Source organism: Octopus bimaculoides, chromosome 10 (assembly GCF_046866305.1).
Source record: "Octopus bimaculoides isolate indiv1 chromosome 10, ASM4686630v1, whole genome shotgun sequence".
Lineage (NCBI taxonomy): Eukaryota > Metazoa > Mollusca > Cephalopoda > Octopoda > Octopodidae > Octopus > Octopus bimaculoides.
In genome coordinates, this window is record NC_142937.1 from 56223882 (window position 1) to 56241540 (window position 17659).

The window sequence follows — 17659 nt, forward strand, 5'->3', positions numbered from 1 at the left end:
TAGGCTGTTGCACTCACGATTGCTAGATTGTGGGTTCAATTCCTTGCCTAGGTGATGCATTGTGTTCTTGAGCAAAACACTTCATTTCACGTTGCTCAGGTCCCCTTTTCAATCACTGGAGAATGTTGTGCAGCTTTCCTAGCCAGGAGGGTGGTGTCATTTGAAGGCTAAAACAATGCAAAGATGCATTGTGACCAGCGATGTGTAACAACATCTGATAGCCTGATTGGTCCTTGCGAGTTTGAACCCCATACAAAAGTGAGTAGTGAAAACAACAGTGGAAGCCTTAGTACACTATACATTAGAAATGAGGTAGACTACAACAGGCACAAGCATGCACACACACTCAGGACATAACTAAGGGATACAATAGTAAGCAACCTGCACACCAGAGCAGACACTGCAGAAACATAAAACACACTAATGCTAAAATCTGGACAAAACCTATAAATACTAAAACCAATGGTAAATAGAGGATGACATTGTGGTATATTGTTCCATTTTCAAAATAATTTCCAACATCCCTTGACTGTTCTATATAGCAATAAAAAATCACTTTCCTAAAAATAGCAAGTATTGCAAAATGTTTAGTAACATAATATATTCCTTGTCTTTTCCAATAGTCGCAACCTGGCACAAATAATAACAGTTCATAATACAGGTAAACTATACAACTTCCAAAGGGATCCTAGTTATGCAAATCTGTATAATAAGGAGGAAATAACTAACAACAGAAGGGACATTGGTGATGAGACTAGTAGCACACACTGAAGTACGGGGGAATGCTAACAGAAGAATTAACAGTCAAAGGAAGACAACCCTAACAAATTTGTTCACAGGCATAGAAATAGAGGGAAGAACTGCTAGGAAAGGCGGCATCAAAGTTAATATCCATAGAGAATTCAGAAATAACACTGGACTGGTGGAAGAAGGAATAGGAGAGACTTCTAGTGAAGTCATTAAGACAAAAAAATAATAGAAATAGACAGACAGACAGGTCTATGCAACTGTGCTAGAGATAAACTATGTTCGTTAAACTCAAAATGTAAAAACTAAGAACCTGGTCTATTGATGTAAAGTTACCTCAAAGGGAAGGGAATACTTTTATATAGGGGCCAGCTCTCTATTTTTCAAAACAAGACTGGACCATCATTTAAATTCCTTCAGAGATAAAACAAAAATAAATAATACAAGCCTAAGTAAACTAATTTGGTCAATTAATGACAAAACCAATAGCTATTCTATTGATTGGGATCTAATTAGTACTGCTTAAGCCTTATCAAGTAGGGGAAATAGATGTGATCTATGTGTAGAAGAACTTTACCAAATATTTACATCAAAACACACATTAATTGATACAAGACACAAATAGATAATTCTAGATAGCCAACTTCCCAGTAACACTGACATAACAAATCGTCATTAATAAAAAAAACAAATACCATACACTGTATAACATAATGAGCAGCCCAACCAAAAATGAATATAAACAAACAAGAACCCCTCAATACAAGCACTTCACTCGAAATCAAAAATAATACACACAACCATTAAAATTAACAAAGAGACTTACAAAAACAACAATCTTGACCTTAACCTATTTTAAAAACAAGCCTTAACTTTGGACTGCAACTGGAGTGAAGTTGAAGTCAACAGCACATACCTATAAATAATAACGCTCACCTCTCACAGAACACTAGCTAACAAAAATTTTCTTCAATTAGTTCACTTTGAGGATGACCAAAGTTGATGAAGTTGCAACGGCAATATTGCAAGGTTGCATTTACAACAGTGAATAGTCGCTGCCGCAGAAACTTGTGTAGGTCATTATAATATGCTGTATATAACTATAGAATAAATTTTGTGGCTATACAAGTCTCCATACTCTTTATTATTATTAATATTAACATACACTTCAGAAAATTTTTACTGTCTAGCAATGGGAACACAGAACTACCCATTGGAAAAATTCATGGAGTGATTAACAGCTAAATGTAAACACTGACATTAGATACTGATCATTGTGGTTAACCATTAACTGGAACGTAACTGAGAGCCAATATGGTATCTACCTAGATAATATATCCCTTTAAACAACTCGCTTATATATATATATATACACACACATACATACACACACACAGTGAAATAAGGATTCAGATAGAATCAGATACTTGAAAAGATATGCACCAATTTGGGTTGGATAAACCTGTGGTTCTGGCCTATGGCTGGTAAGTATCAAATAGGATATTCTGGTTGTGTACACAGAAGACCAACGCTATGAGTATTTAGCGCCAGTCCAAAGTATGCATTACATTGAATTGTATGTTGTTTGTATACTCTGAGGGGCCCAACAAGTCGTTAATCCCCTTGGTGTATTATAATCAAATGAATAATAACAGATGATGGATAATTGTTAGCTCATTACAGCTGTTTCTTACACATTTTTTTTAATAGAAGAATGAGAACATTACACCATTAAAAAAATGCGTAAGAAACAGCTGACAATTATCTGTCGTCTACATCTGACCGAAGCCTTGTGATTGAATTTGGTAGGCGGAAGTTACTGCTGTGTGTGTATATGTCTGTGTATGTGCTTGTGCCTCTCTCCCAGAGAGTGAGAGAGAGAATATATATATATTGTAAAATTTATGTTGACTGGGGCTTGCAGTTTTGTGTATCAGCTTCTTCAACCAGATTAATCTCGATCAACTCAGTTATTGGTTTCAGATTCTGGCACAAGGCCAGCAATTTCAGGGGTAGGGGCTAGTTGATCTCAGTGGAATTTGAACTTGGAACATAAAGATGGATGAAATGCCACGAAACATTTTGCTCCGAGTGCTACTGATTCTACCAGCTCGCCACCTTAGTCAACTCAAATATTGCAGTAAATTTCATTGTACTCTCTGCATTGAGTCACGTTATTAGTAAATGTTCCATTGTTATTCTTTGCATATACATATATATCTATTTATTTACATTTAGCAGAAGTAACAGAGTGACTCAAGATTTGAGAGTTTTGTGTGTTGGTACTTATCAAACTTTGATAAGTGCCAATATACAAAACCCTTGACCATGTTACTTCTGCTAAATATTAATAAAAATATACATATACTCATAATTTGAGTTCTATTTTTCTTGTTTGCACCAACACACCAGCATGTATGTATGTATGTATGTACGTACGTACGTGCGTACGTACGTATGTATATATATATATATATATATATATATATATATATATATATATATAAACAATATATGAGTATATGCATATATATGTACATGTATGTACATACCTTCATCTACATGTGCATATAGATACATAACTGGGTACATGACGTGGCAAAAGAACATGAACAAAATGATAAACAAGGTACAACAAACAAGCAAGCCACATAGAAACATCTCCTTCATCAGCTGACACCATTAAAACACCAGCGTTTCGAAGAATTAAGGCAGTATGCATCGTTGAAATGGTTCTTCCCACGAACACAAATAAAATTATTTTCGTGGAGGGTAGTGGCGGACGGAAAACAAGACAGGAAAACGAAACGGTGAATAAACAAACAAGCAAAAAGGCTGTACAGCCAGACATGAAGTGTGTATGTATATACATATATGCATGCATGCTACACCTGTGCTTGTTCCACTATACTACTTTAGCCTCCAGACACCTGGCATAAAACCATTGTCCCCACCTCTCAAATACTCGCTACTCCACTTCATTAAAGGGGCTTTTTCCATTTGCCTTTTTCCTTTTTCTTGTTCTTTTCTCATCTTGTAAACTCACTAATACCAGTGTCACAAAAAAAGCAAAAAAAAAAAAAGCATTCAATACACTCTGTAAAGTGGTTGGAGTTAAGAAAGGCATCCACTTGTAGAAAGCATGCTGAAGTTGACATTAGTGCTCAACACAGCCCTGAGGCTTGATGGTTCCTATCAAACTGCTCAACCCATGCCAACGGAGAAAAAGATGTTAAATGATGATGAGGATGATTATACACTCACTTTACACATGCATTTGTCTTGTTCATTAGTATTTAATGTACCCTGGATACAAAAGAAAAAGTTGTGTTTATGTATATTTGTGTGTGAATGCTTGCATATATTTGTTTGTCTCACATGCACACCTACATGCACACCTACATGCACACCTACATGCACACATACACACACACAGAGACAGAGGTATGGATGTCTTTTCTTCCCCCCTCTCTCTCTCTATATATATGTGTGTGTGTGTGTGTATTGATATTTTACATTTGTTACTCCTTGAGTGAAATGGTGATGATGTTGAGATTAATTCTTGTTATGACCAGTCACAACTCTTCTTCTCATTCATGCCAACATGGGGAAAACGTATAAGTAATATTAAATATTATCATCATCATTTTACAACCACTTTCCATACTGGCATGGATTAGACAAGTCATCAGTTCATATTCAGTGTTACTAACCTTCTAGGTTGATTTTAAAGGCCATATATCTTTCATACTTTTCATTTTGGTTTCTGTTGCTGGATGTTTTTCCTAACACCAACGATTTTACAGAATGTGTTTCATGCATTCCATCACAGCACCTAGTATCGGAAAGGTTGCCATGCCCTTCACCAGTCAAAAGCTAAAAATCTCCTCTCAGCCTTAGTGTATTACATGCGTAAGTTAAATGACCTGTCTCTTATCAAGTTATGCTTATTTTTGCATTATTAATGGTGAGATGGTATGGATGTATTTTCTCAGTAAACTTTCCTGGTGTTGAACTTCCCCTGTGATGAATTGATGGTGGTGAGCTTATATGTAATCATATATCCTCAGGCCCTCCCAAGCAAACTACCAAGCAGAGTCCCAGTCAGTCTCCATCTCTGCGAGATACCTCCTTATCTGTCCATGACCATATGACATGCGGCTGACTAACAAGAGCTGTCAATCCAGCTGGATCCTCAGTGAAGAATCTGGCTGGGTTAACTTGTTTCTCTGCGTGTTAATATTGCTCCATAGCTGGTCATGTTTTCATTGAAGCATGGCAACAAATGATTTGGCCTATATTACAGTGACACTTATTTGCAACAAATGTATGATATCAAGACAAGGAGACACACAAACTCAAACCTGTTTCCTACACACATATTAGAGGATCTTTTTTTTTTTGTCAGTTTCTGTCTACCAAATCCACTTAACAAAGCTTTTGTAGACCTGCAGCTATAGTGGCTGACACCTGTCCAAGGTGCCAAGTGTACATGCATGTGTGTATGTCAGTGTCTACATCTAAAGTAGTGTTGTTATTTATGTTGTGTATGCTTATGCCCCATAACTTTTCATGACTATAGATCAATAAAATAACTAGCAGACTAGAATAAGTGTTAGGTCAGTGTAATCTACAAAGACTACTGAAGGCAGTTGCCCCAGCATGTGTAAAACCAGTAAAGAGAACAGTGTGCGTGTGTGTGTGTGTGTGTGTGTGTGTGTGTGTGTGTGTGTGTGTGTGTGTGTGTGTGTGTGTGTGTGTGTGTGTGTGTGTGTGTGTGTGTGTGTGTGTGTGTGTGTGTGTGTGTGTGTGTGTGTGTGTGTGTGTGTGTGTGTGTGTGTGTGTGTGTGTGTGTGTGTGTGTGTGTGTGTGTGTGTGTGTGTGTGTGTGTGTGTGTGTGTGTGAGAGAGAGAGAGAGTAAAATTAGATCATTAATATAATATTTAATGCGCTAGTTCTATTTTTGGGTATTGTTTGTTCAATCATACTTTGACTCTTTTTCTAAAGCAATTACAATAGGAAAAACTCTAAATATTTATCTAGACAACCAGCATGAAATACAAGGAGGAAATGATCTTTTGTTTTCTTTGTCTTTCCCTCTCTCTCACTCTCTTTGCCCTCCAGTGTTTGTTTTTTTTGTCTCCTTTACATATACATGCTTTCACACAAATCCATATCTATACCACACACTTATTCATACTTGAACATACATGAACACACACACATACATTCACTCTTTCTCCTGTAGACTTTGTTTTGTGTTGAACTTTGTTCTTTGTCATTTCATAGTTTGTCTGATGTTTTGAGAGATGATGATGATACGGTATTGGCTATTTTAATTAGTTGTTGTTGTTGTTGTTTAAACCCAGATCAGCCCAGATAATACAGTCTTATGATCAAAGACTTTTAATTGACAATTGTCTGTTTTCATTCTTTTATAAGACTGAATTGAGGGATGTATGGTTGTTATCACTAGCAATTTGAGCACATGTACAGCTTCCTTGTTAACTCAATCCAATTTTCAATTTTTTCTTTTTTGTCTGAGGCACAGGCATGGCTGTGTAGTTAAGGAGTATGCTTCCCAGCCACATGGTTTCTGGTTCAATCTCACCATGTACCTCGTTGGGCAAGTGACTTCTGTTATAACCCCTGGTTGACTAAGGCTTTGTGAGGGGATTTGGTGGATGAAAACTGAGAGAATCCTGTTGTGTGTGTGTGTATTAGGGTTTCCTTCTTTTGACATTGTGTGATAGATGTAAATGATTGTCACTGTCATATAAGCAGTGTCCTTTGTTTCTAAAGCTTCCATGAAGACATGTTTGGCCATGGAGAAATTTTAACTTACTTGGAATCAGGTGAAGGATAGTGACAAGATGAGTATCCAACCATAGAAAATATGCCTCATCAAATTCCATCCAGCTCATGTGAGCATGGAAAAGTTGACATCAAAATGATGATGATGTCATGCTATCATGAGTATTTGTTGTTTAGCCCTTGGTCATTTCTGAAATACTGTAATCAAAAGCATTCTAGCTATGATCATCCCATCCTTTATTGTATCTAGGACAGCATTTCTTTTTCTTGCATAAGATGATAGTGAGTGATGTAAACAGATTTTACAGCTGTTATTTTGCTATTTGCTGCAGATCAAACAATAACATTGAAAGCTTTCTCATTGATTTGTGACTAGTTTGTATGTGGAATTTTGAGATACATGACAGGCTCAGTTCGATATCCACCACCAAGAATCCATTTCTGTAAATGGTGTTCTTTTCTTTTAGCTCAACACATTTTATAATCCATTATTGGCATTGCCACATTGCTTAAGACTGAATTTCTGTATCAATTTCTGACCTGTGTCTCGTAAGTGAAATTTGGTATATGGAACTGTGCTAAAAATCTGTCCAGTTTCCAAGTAATGTGGGACTGAAAGAGATTTTTGTGGGCATGTCAGACATGTCCATCTTATCAGATGTTCAGTGGCAGAGTGGAAGGCTGGAAGGAAATTTAAGATGGTTTCTAGATGTACAGGCCTCTATTGGCCAGTTCAGATCGCATGGCATTAATGCTATCAGAGCAACACCAGCTATTTTCATTATTTTTAGGTTCACCTATTCCGATAGGACCACTTTGGCAGCAAGCTGCATCATAGAGTATTCAGCAACATCAGTTCCTTGTATTGGTTACTGCTCATGGTGTAAGTAAGCTATTGTATGAGTCAGTAGCTCAGTCATTGTTCAGTGGTAGCAGCAGTCTATACATGAGAGTGATGTTGGGTTACAACTGAGTAAAGTAAAAAAAGCAAAGTTATCTTCTCAAGTCATATCAACTCACAAGGGCCAGTTTCATGGTGTATATATTCCCAACCTGGATTGGATGCCAGTCCGTTGCAGGATTATTCATTTTTGCCAGCTGAGTGGACTGGAGCAATGTGAATTGAAGTGTTTTGCTCAAGAACACAACACATCATTTGGTGCAGGGATCTTATGATCATTGACTTGATGATTTTGAAGTTGACCTCATCATGAGAATGGATTTTACTCAGTAATATCTGTGGCTCCACAATGATCTTGCACTGTGTCAATTCACATGGCTGACTGGCTTAGTTTCTCATCAAATTTAGAAATTATTGAATGTTAGATTGGCATAGTTTTTGTGCACTAAGCAAAAATGTCTTACAGTATTTTTTATTACAGCTCTTTTAGTTTTGAACAGAAATTCATCTATGGTCAAATTTACTTTACATCCATCTGAAAGTCAAAATAAAATACTGTTTAAGTGCTCAGAACAGTGTAGCATCCTAGATGTGAATGGGATTGTAATGGAAGAAGTATAATGTAAAACTAAAGAAGCTAGCTATATTTTATGATGATAAAATATTGATTTGGTAAAATGAAATAGTTGGTGAGTGATAGTTAGCATTTGTTTTATAATATTTATATTTACTGTGTTAAGCTTTTGTTGTTGTTATTGGCCTCGATTCATCACTGATTGAACTAACATATCTATAAAGGTGTTCTGGTCATGATCATTTTTATATACCTGGGACTACATTATCCAATATAACCTATCTTCTTTTCTTAAAATTGTAGAATGTGAAAGAAATTTGGCTGCTATTTCTTGCAGGTTGAATAACTGCAAAGAAACTCTTTATTATCTTGCATATTAATTTGTTGTTGCTGTATTTAAAGTCCTGTTCTATTTTCCATAGGTCTTACCCATGGATGTCTGTGAGTCTTTCAAATGATACCTATTGGATCAGCATCTGTTCAGCGGTGAATCATGATAAATGTCCCACAGGCAGTTCGGTTTGTAGAGAAAGATCTGGTTCATTTATATCAGTGGGTAATTATACAAGTTCTCCAAGCATGTTTGAAAATGAAGATAAAGAAATCACAGTGTCATTCACTGGTGGAGTCTGTCCTTCAAATTCTTCAGCACATCTAAGAACAGATATCTTATTTAAGTGTGGTAAGACGTTGGTAAGTTAACCTTTACTCATGCTATCAACAACTGTTATTTATTTTCTCTCTCCTTCATTACATTCGTGACAAAAAGAAAATATTTATGGCTTAGAGGAGAAAGGGCAGTATCCAGAACCTATACAGAGCCTCTATACAGAGTGAGAGAAAGAGAGGTGTCTATACTCAGATGTGAACCTGGTCTTATTGCTTTTTACAGAGTGTATACCACTAAATGCATCCAGTGACCTAATTGTAGTCTTAATCCCTTAACATTTAAACTGGCCATATCTAGCCCAGATATTGTTTTATGATCACACTGGCCATATCTAGCCTCTCACACTCATCCTACAATGTCATTTTAAAAATAAGCAATCACATCATTGAAACCTCAAAGTTACAAGATAATACATAATTCAAAACAATGTAAATAAAGAAACTTTATATTTGACCGAGAAATCAGAATGCTAAAGAATTAAACCAAGTGATAGATTAAATATGCCACCCCAAAATAAGAATGGTTCCTCCAGTGACCCTCCACATAACTTCTATCTACCAAATTTTCACTCACAAAGTTTTGGACGACTTCGGGATGCTCTATATAATCTCCAAGATTATATTTGGTGGGACTGAATCTTTGCAACCATGCTAACTTCCTAACCACAGAGGCAAGATGTTTGATGTAAAAGATTTTCCTGCACATTCACACTTGCATGCATGCATACATTCATTCATTCATTCATTCATTCATTCATTCATTCATTCATTCTGTGTTTTTCCATTCTAGCATAGATTAGATGATTATACAGCATGAGTCAAAAGTAACACCCAGTCTCTGGGAAATCATGCCTTTCTTTGTTGTTTTGCAGGTTATTATTGACAGTTTTGAAAGTTACTAAATCTGGATCATGTCACATGTTGTTAATACTCTGATATCCCAACCTGTAAAACAAGAATTTGAAATCAAAAGTATCTCCCAATTGGGAAGTCATACATATTAACACTAAAACAGGATTTGGGTGCTACTTTTGACTAATCCTATATTATTGGGACATTGTTTTACAGTTGGTTGCTCTTCCTGATACTAACACTTTACTCGTTTTTCAAGCAAATCAGTGGTGCTTAATCATTTTTCACTTATACACCCCTTTGATTACTATTTTATTTTGTTAGACCCCTATAGCCATTTGATGCTTAAAAATTAGTTTTATAGATAATTGCTTCAAAATTCCTATTTTGTGTATCACACATTCACATGTGTAGGTTGAGCTGTGTAAAACATCAGAGAAAGAAACCTAGCTGTTTCTTGCAATAAATACATCTAAATCAAAATTTTTCATGAACCCTTAAGATACAATTGTGTACCTAATTTACTATTTTGCTTGTGTGGATCCCACAAAATCTTATATTGAGCCCCAAAGCTCATATAGGCCCCAATTGAGAACCACTGTTGTAAAGGATCTCTTATTCCACACATCTTCAAATGCTCAGAGCCAGCGGATTATTTTTTTGACACGGGTGCATCTTCTACACATCTTGTCAAGTATCACTTGAAAACTCCACTCCTCGATCTGGATCATCTTCATTGAGAGGATGGACCATTCTTAGAACTTTTCCACTGACAGCACTTCAAAATGGATGCCTGATTTTGAAATTCTTATCTCATTACTTGCTTGCTACAAGAGTGAGGCTCATGAATGGCCACAGTCTTCCAAAATATTTCTTGTGGACATTCTGAACAGTTCCATTTACTTCAAGCTTATCTCTAATTTTAGTGATGGTAAATTGCATAGACAGATCTCTTTAAAACTCTCTCCTAAATTATCTTTGCATTTCAACTGTGTTTTCAAACTTTAGGGTAAATTTCCTTTCAAAGCTTAGCCTGGCTCCTTTTGTTATTTCTAATGGGTTAAACTTTAGATTTAAAAGAAATAGAAATTGAGTTATCAGCTGTTAAAATGTGTATATGTTTTTTTGTTTTGGGACACCCTGTATCTTCATTGGGCTTCTTTCAGTTTCCATCAACTAAATCCACTTAGGAAGTTTTAGTTTGCTTTAAATGGGATTGAACTCCTAACTGTCTGGTTGGGAAGCAAACATCACCACACACACACACACACTATGAGATTGATGTGCTACATACTGCACTGTGTCAATAATTCTGCAACAACCAGTTGACATTATAATTGCATTCATGCATAATGCTGCTCAGACACAAAGAATCTTCAGAGCTTGTCCAAGCTTTCAGTTTTTGTGGCTTATGACAAGATGTATGCACAAAAGATGTTATACAGTGAAATAAATGATAGTTGATGCTAAGATTTTTTTAACAAGAATTTTGTCAAAGACTTTTCTTTTTTAGACATATTTAATATCCAATTCTGTTGATCTTGCTATCTGTACTCTCAACTTCAGTGAACAGTATTTTTATATCCCTGCATTCTGTCGACCAAATAGATGTTCTCTGAAGTAGTCTAGCCTATTTAACTGTAAAATTTGGCCACTAGGTAGAAACAATACTTTTCTATTGTAAGCAGTGGCAGCATTATAGAATTTGTGACTGTTTCATTATCTTGTAGTGCTGGATTCAACTCCTGATGTTTGTGTTTTCTTTTATGCTTATTTCAGTCATTGGACTGTAGTGTGGTCATGCTTGGGAGTTTAATTAAACAGATTAACTCAGGACATATTTCAGATCTCGTATTTCTTCTGTTGGTCTCATTTTAATGAACTGTTAAGTTATGGGGATTGACTTAAGATTGTGTCAAAAATTGGAGATAAATTTTTCTATTTGCTTAGCATAATAAATATAAAATTTTAACACTGGCTCTGTGAGTCCTGGAGTGATAGTAGGCTTGAAGATATATTGGCATATCTATGGTTTTGAAACTGATATTAGAAATTAAAAAAAAAAATTTGGTAAGAAGTTTCTTTCTCAATCACATTATTCAGGATTCAGTTCTACTGTGTGACACCTTGGTTAAGTATCTTCTACTACAGTCCTGGGCTGACCAAAGCCTTGTGAGTGGATTTGGTTAGTGGAAACTGATTATATATGTTTGTATTTGTACCCTGCCACCAATTGACAACTGGTGTTGGTTTGTTTAAGCCCCCATGACTTAACAGTTTGGCAAAAAGGAACTGATAGAATAAGTATTAGGCTTAAAAAAAAAAACATTAGTTCTGGGAGTGATTTGTTTGATTAAAATCTTCAGAGTTGTGCTCCAGCATGGCTGCAGTCCAATGACTGATACAGGTGAAAGATGAAAGATCTGTAGTATATAAGAATATTAATGTTAAGAGGAATAGCTTATTTCAGGAGAGTCCTGATTGAGAAACCTCTTGTTAAAGACATTCCAGGAGTGACATGTATCTGAGATTACATTAGTCAATGTGTTCTTTTTCTTCTTAAGATAGGGTAGGATTTGAAAGAAATTTGGTTTTCTTGTTGACTTAAGTTGTTAGGGTGATTATCTCTTGATAGGTGTGTCACATGTTCAAGGAAAACCGTAAGCAATGTGATTATCCCCTTTATCTAAATCCCATTCTTTCACCTAATAACTATTCAATGATTGCTTAACATGTTTCCTGATTCATAACTGACCAAGCGGAGCTCTTCATTAGAAATATAGAAAAGCCCAAAGAAGGGAAGACGGAGAAAGAAAATCGCCAATGATACATACGCGATCACATATTGTGTGTGGTAAGTAGCTTGCTTGCCAACCACATGGTTCCGGGTTCAGTCCCACTGCATGGCACCTTGGGCAAGTGTCTTCTACTATAGCCTCGGGCCGATCAAAGCCTTGTGAGTGGATTTGGTTGACAGAAACTGAAAGAAGCCCGTCGTATACAAGTATATATATATATATATATATATATGTATGTATGTGTGTCTGTGTTTGTCCCCCCACCATTGCTTGACAACCAATGCTGGTGTGTTTATGTCCCCGTAACTTAGCGGTTCAGCAAAAAGAGACCGATAGAATAAGTACTAGGCTTACAAAGAATAAGTCCTGGGGTCGATTAGCTCGACTAAAGGCGGTGCTCCAGCATGGCTACAGTCAAATGACTGAAACAAGTAAAAGAGTAAAAGAGTATACCAATGAAAAAGAAACTTCTTTAACATGTCTTTAATTATAAGTTGTTTCTGTACCATCTCAATTTGAAACACCAGTTTATACAAAAATTCTAAATGAAAAGTCAGGTAATATTTGCGGTTTTAGACATTAGAGAGGCACTTCCTCAGACTGGCATTGCAGGTGTGCTATTACATTGTGCATCCTTCTGACTTTGTTGTTAGGGAAATATCTGGAGGAAATAAAAATGAAAATATTTGAGGTGTGGATGCGGGATGAGTTAGTGGGGGACATTATGTGTGGGTGGGGGGAATCAAGAGGATGGATATATATAAGGAGGAGGAAGTGAGGGAGGGAGGGGAGGAAAATAAGCAGAAGATGATGCAAATGAAGGAGGAGAAGGAGAAGAAGCTGGCTAACTTTTGTCAAACCTTCCAACCTGTGCCTGCATGGATGGAAAACAGATGTTAAATGATGATGAGGATGTGTATGTCCCACTACTGCTTGACAACTGAAGTTGGTTTACACTTAAGCAAAAGAGGCGATGGAATAAGTACTATACTTAATATATATATATATATATATATATATATATATATATATATATATATATATATATGTATATGGAGGTGCAGGCATCATTGTATGGTAAGAAGCTTGCTTCCCAACCACATGGTTCTGGATTCAGTCCCACTGCATGGAACCTTGGGCAAGTGTCTTCTGCTATAGCCTCAGGCCAGCCAAAGCCTTGTGAGTGGATTTAGTTGATGGAAACTGAAAGAAGCCCATTGTGTGTGTGTGTGTCTCTCTTTCTCTCTCTCTCTCTCTCTCACTCTCTCTCACTCACTCACTCACTCTCTCTCTCTCTCTCTCTCTCTCTCTCTCTCTCTCTCTCTCTCTCTCTCTCTCTGTGTCTGTGTCTGTTCCCCCATCACCACTTGACAGCTGGTGTTCATGTGTCTATATCCCTGTAAATTTGTGGTTCAGCAAAAGAAACTGATAGAACATGCCGTAAGCTTTAAAGAAATAAACCCTGGGTTCAATGTTTACAACTAAAACCCTTCAAGGTGGTGCTCCATCATTACCGCAGTCAAATGACTGAAACAAGTAAAAGAATATATATATATATATATATATATATATATATATATATATATATATATATATATATATAATATGAATGAATTTGTTGAACATTGTTTAATAAGTTAAGTCATATACTGATTATTTCAATACAAGTTTTCATACCTATATGAGTTAATATAAGAAAATTTGAAAGTAAAGTATGAAGAAAAGACATTAGAAACCTTAAGAAAAATTCCAATTAAAGGACGAACATTCATTCATCCAATATATATATATATATATATATATATATATATACAGTTAAATGCATCCATGCTGGTGCCGTGTAGAAAAGTACTCATTTGAGACCACATATAAAGCACCCATGTACAACTCTACAGCTGGCCAACTCTTGTCAAACCTTCCAACCCATGCCTGCATGGAAAACAAAGGTTGAATGATGATTTAACATATCAAGGATAAACCACATGACAAATATTGCAAATATGTCACTGTTCTCCATGAGAAAATTCCCATAAAGATCTTGCCTTCCACATTCAGTAAGGATATCAACCTAAACTGTTTTATAGTCTTTGTATTGGCCTCCTTCGGCAAATATATGCCTTCTGCCTTACACTAATCCTCTACTAGAGTCTCTTCGCACCACAGCTGTCGGAGTAGGACAAGGAGAAGACAGAATGTCATCTACCTCTGCTTCTGCTTTCCACTTCCTGGCCGTTTTTACACCTGGTCTAACTTTCCAGTTTAACCAAAGAAGGTTTATCCACATTCCAGACAAAGTAACAAGGTTAATGAAGATATATTATGACAGTTTCAAGATGAGGTTTACAGCTGGAGATTTTACAACAGATTGGTACTGATTGGAAATTGGCCTTGCTGCTTGCTGCACAATATGTCATTTGGTTTATTTTAGTCATGGAGATGATTTTGAAAGCAGTGGACTTTTGAGAACAAATTGCCCATGTACAATCATCTAAGAAGGGCTTCATGGATGACATGACCCTTCTATCAACAGACAAGCAAATCATGCAAAGTGCCCTCTTGAGGCTAGACGAGCTTGTGAAGTGGTCAAGGAAGTAATTCAGAGCAAAAAAAGTCGCGTAGTCTGACATTTATTAAGGGAGTGCAAAAAGACGTAAAGTTTCAAATAGCTGAAAAAAGCATTTCAACAGTCAAGGAAGAACCTGTCAACAGCCTGAGGTGAGTATAAGCTGGAACATTGTCAGATAGGAGTTGCAGGATGCAAATTACGAAACAAGCCAAGGTTAGATTAACAGCATTTGATAACTCAAAGCTACCATGTAAATATAAAATTTGGTGCTTACAGTTTGGCTTGTATCCACAACTTTCATGGCCACTTTTAATATATGAGGTAGCACTGTCACAAGTTCAAATAATTGAACAAAAATGTAATGTGTTCATTAGAAAGTGGTTAGGCCTACCTCAGATATTGAACAGTTCAGCTCTCCATCGTAAAAGAGGTTCTACCACTGGCATCAATAGTCAAAATTTATAAACTAGGGAAGGTACAAACAGTGATGATGCTGAGATAGTCGAAGGACATAGAAATCAGGTGTAATCCACCAGATGTAAAAACAGCCTGGAACTGGAAAGCAGAGGCAGAGACTGATGACATTGTCTTCTCTTACACACAAAGATATGGTGGGTACAACACAAATACATCAGAAGGGACTTGGTTTTGGCACAGATTGGTTCAGACCATTTGCAAGTATGAGGTGGAGCAAATGCAGATCTGTTGTTAGCAACAGCGTGAAAACAAGGGAAACAGAGAAGAGAGCTTCATTTGATCCAATGCACTCAACAAGGACAGATAACGAGATGAGGGGAACATGTTGAGAGAAAAATAAGTTGGAATGAGATATGGATTCATCCTATGATGTCTTGCTATTGCCTACAAATCTAGTAAGATGGAACATCTCAGAGAATGATATATGCAAATGCAGAAAGGTTGGAACACTGAAACGTATTCTTTCCGACTGTTCATTAGCATTGAATCGATATACATGGAGACACAACCTGGTCCTTAAGGTTATCTTCAATGCTATAAAGAACCAAATTGCTCTCATCAACAGTGGAAAAAAACTGTTGAAAGAACCAACCAGAGATTTCATTACCTTTGTGCACTCAGGACAGTAGATCCATTTCAAGAAAAAGAAACTTCTTGTGAACAATGAAGTGGCTACAGATTTACCAGGGTACCAAGGATTATTTTCCATGCTGGTTACGAAAAAACCAGATATTATAATGTGGTGTGAAAGAAAAAAGGTGGTGAATCTAGTCAAATTAAGAGTTCCTCATGAAGACAACATGGATGCCTCGAGGAATGTGAAGGTGCAGGCTGGAAAGCTGAGTGTTTTCCAATCAAAGTTAGATGTAAAGGATTCATTGGACACAGTGTGAGGCAACTGTTGTTATCATTAAGCCTAACTCATCGTAAAGTAAATACCACCATGAACAATATCCAAACTACAGTGGAAAAAGCTAGCCAATGGATTTGGTTAAAAAGAGACAATGAGCAATGACTTGAAGAATATTCAGCTTTATTTGATAACCAGTTGATCTAGCAAGCAGGGCCTCATATCAGTGACAGGGGCTGGTACGCAATGATGCCGTTGAAAGGTAGGCCCCGAAAGAGCACACATTCTTTCCTGATGGCTCCATACACTTGCTGGCTTCTGGTATGCAGAGCTTTCAACTGGTGGCACTTGCATGTGCAAGTTGTTTGCAAAACATGAGGGAGTGTGTAACCCACTACTACTTGACAACTGATGTTGGTTTACAGTTAAACAAAAGAGGCTGTTGGAATAAGTACTATACTTAAAAATAAGATAAGTACTGTTGGCACTCCAGCACGGCCAACGTCCAGTGACTGAAACAAGGAAACAATAAAAGAAATAACTTTCCCCCTCACAATTATAACTGTTCTGCAAACCATCTACTTCACATTGTTAATGGTTGTTTAACAAATACTTTTACCTCACAATATTATGTACTTAATGTACTTAACACTGCCATTCTATAAAGTAAAGTAAAGACCCCCTTCAGTCATGAATGACCATGGGATTGCCACTAGAAAGTTCCCCCCCGGAGATATAAGTTTGGGCGAAGTTGTTTTGGGAAGACCATCAGTTGTCCATGCATACCAGCCTCCCTTCTCAATGCCACCGAAGTTATCAAAAGCAAAGGCCAACACAACTTGGCACCAGTGACATCGTGACTCACTTTTACAGCTGAGTCAACTGGAGCAACATGAAACAAAGTGTCTTGCTCAAGAGCACAACACACAGCTCAGTCCAAAAATCAAGCTCATTACCTTGTGATTGTGAGCCCAATGCTCTAGCCCCCTGAGCCATGCTCCTTCTAGCTACCATTCCATAGCACAAGAGTGTAATGTCTGTTGGTAATCACAATTTCTCAGTTTGCAATTTTAACTGTTTGCCAAAATATTTCACTGTATGTCATTATTGATTAATGACTGAATTGTTTTCGCTTTACAATCAAACACTTTCCTACTTTACAACAATATAACCACAGTTACTTTCTATGTCACCAATGTATGTTAATTAACAATGCAAGCATTGTTTTATATCTATGCCTATTCCCATTACATAATTAAAACCAGTGCTTCTTAACCTTTTTTAATATCTGAGCCAGACTGAAACCTGGGTTTATTTTAAGGGAGCTGCATCAAAAAAATCAAAAAGAAAAGAAGGAAAACACAAGTCAGTTAAGGAAAAAAACTATTATATTTATCAAGAAAAGACTATC

At 36.7% G+C, this 17659-nt stretch overlaps 1 protein-coding gene across 1 annotated transcript in view; it reads left to right on the forward strand.

The window, feature by feature from the left end:
* LOC106881233 (cation-independent mannose-6-phosphate receptor) overlaps positions 1 to 17659 on the forward strand; it is a 164924-nt gene that overhangs the window by 31309 nt on the left and 115956 nt on the right. Inside the window, exon 2 of the mRNA XM_089358692.1 lies at positions 8459 to 8729. Within this exon, the coding sequence (XP_089214818.1) occupies positions 8459 to 8729 (271 nt within the window). The remainder of the gene's footprint in view (positions 1 to 8458; positions 8730 to 17659) is intronic.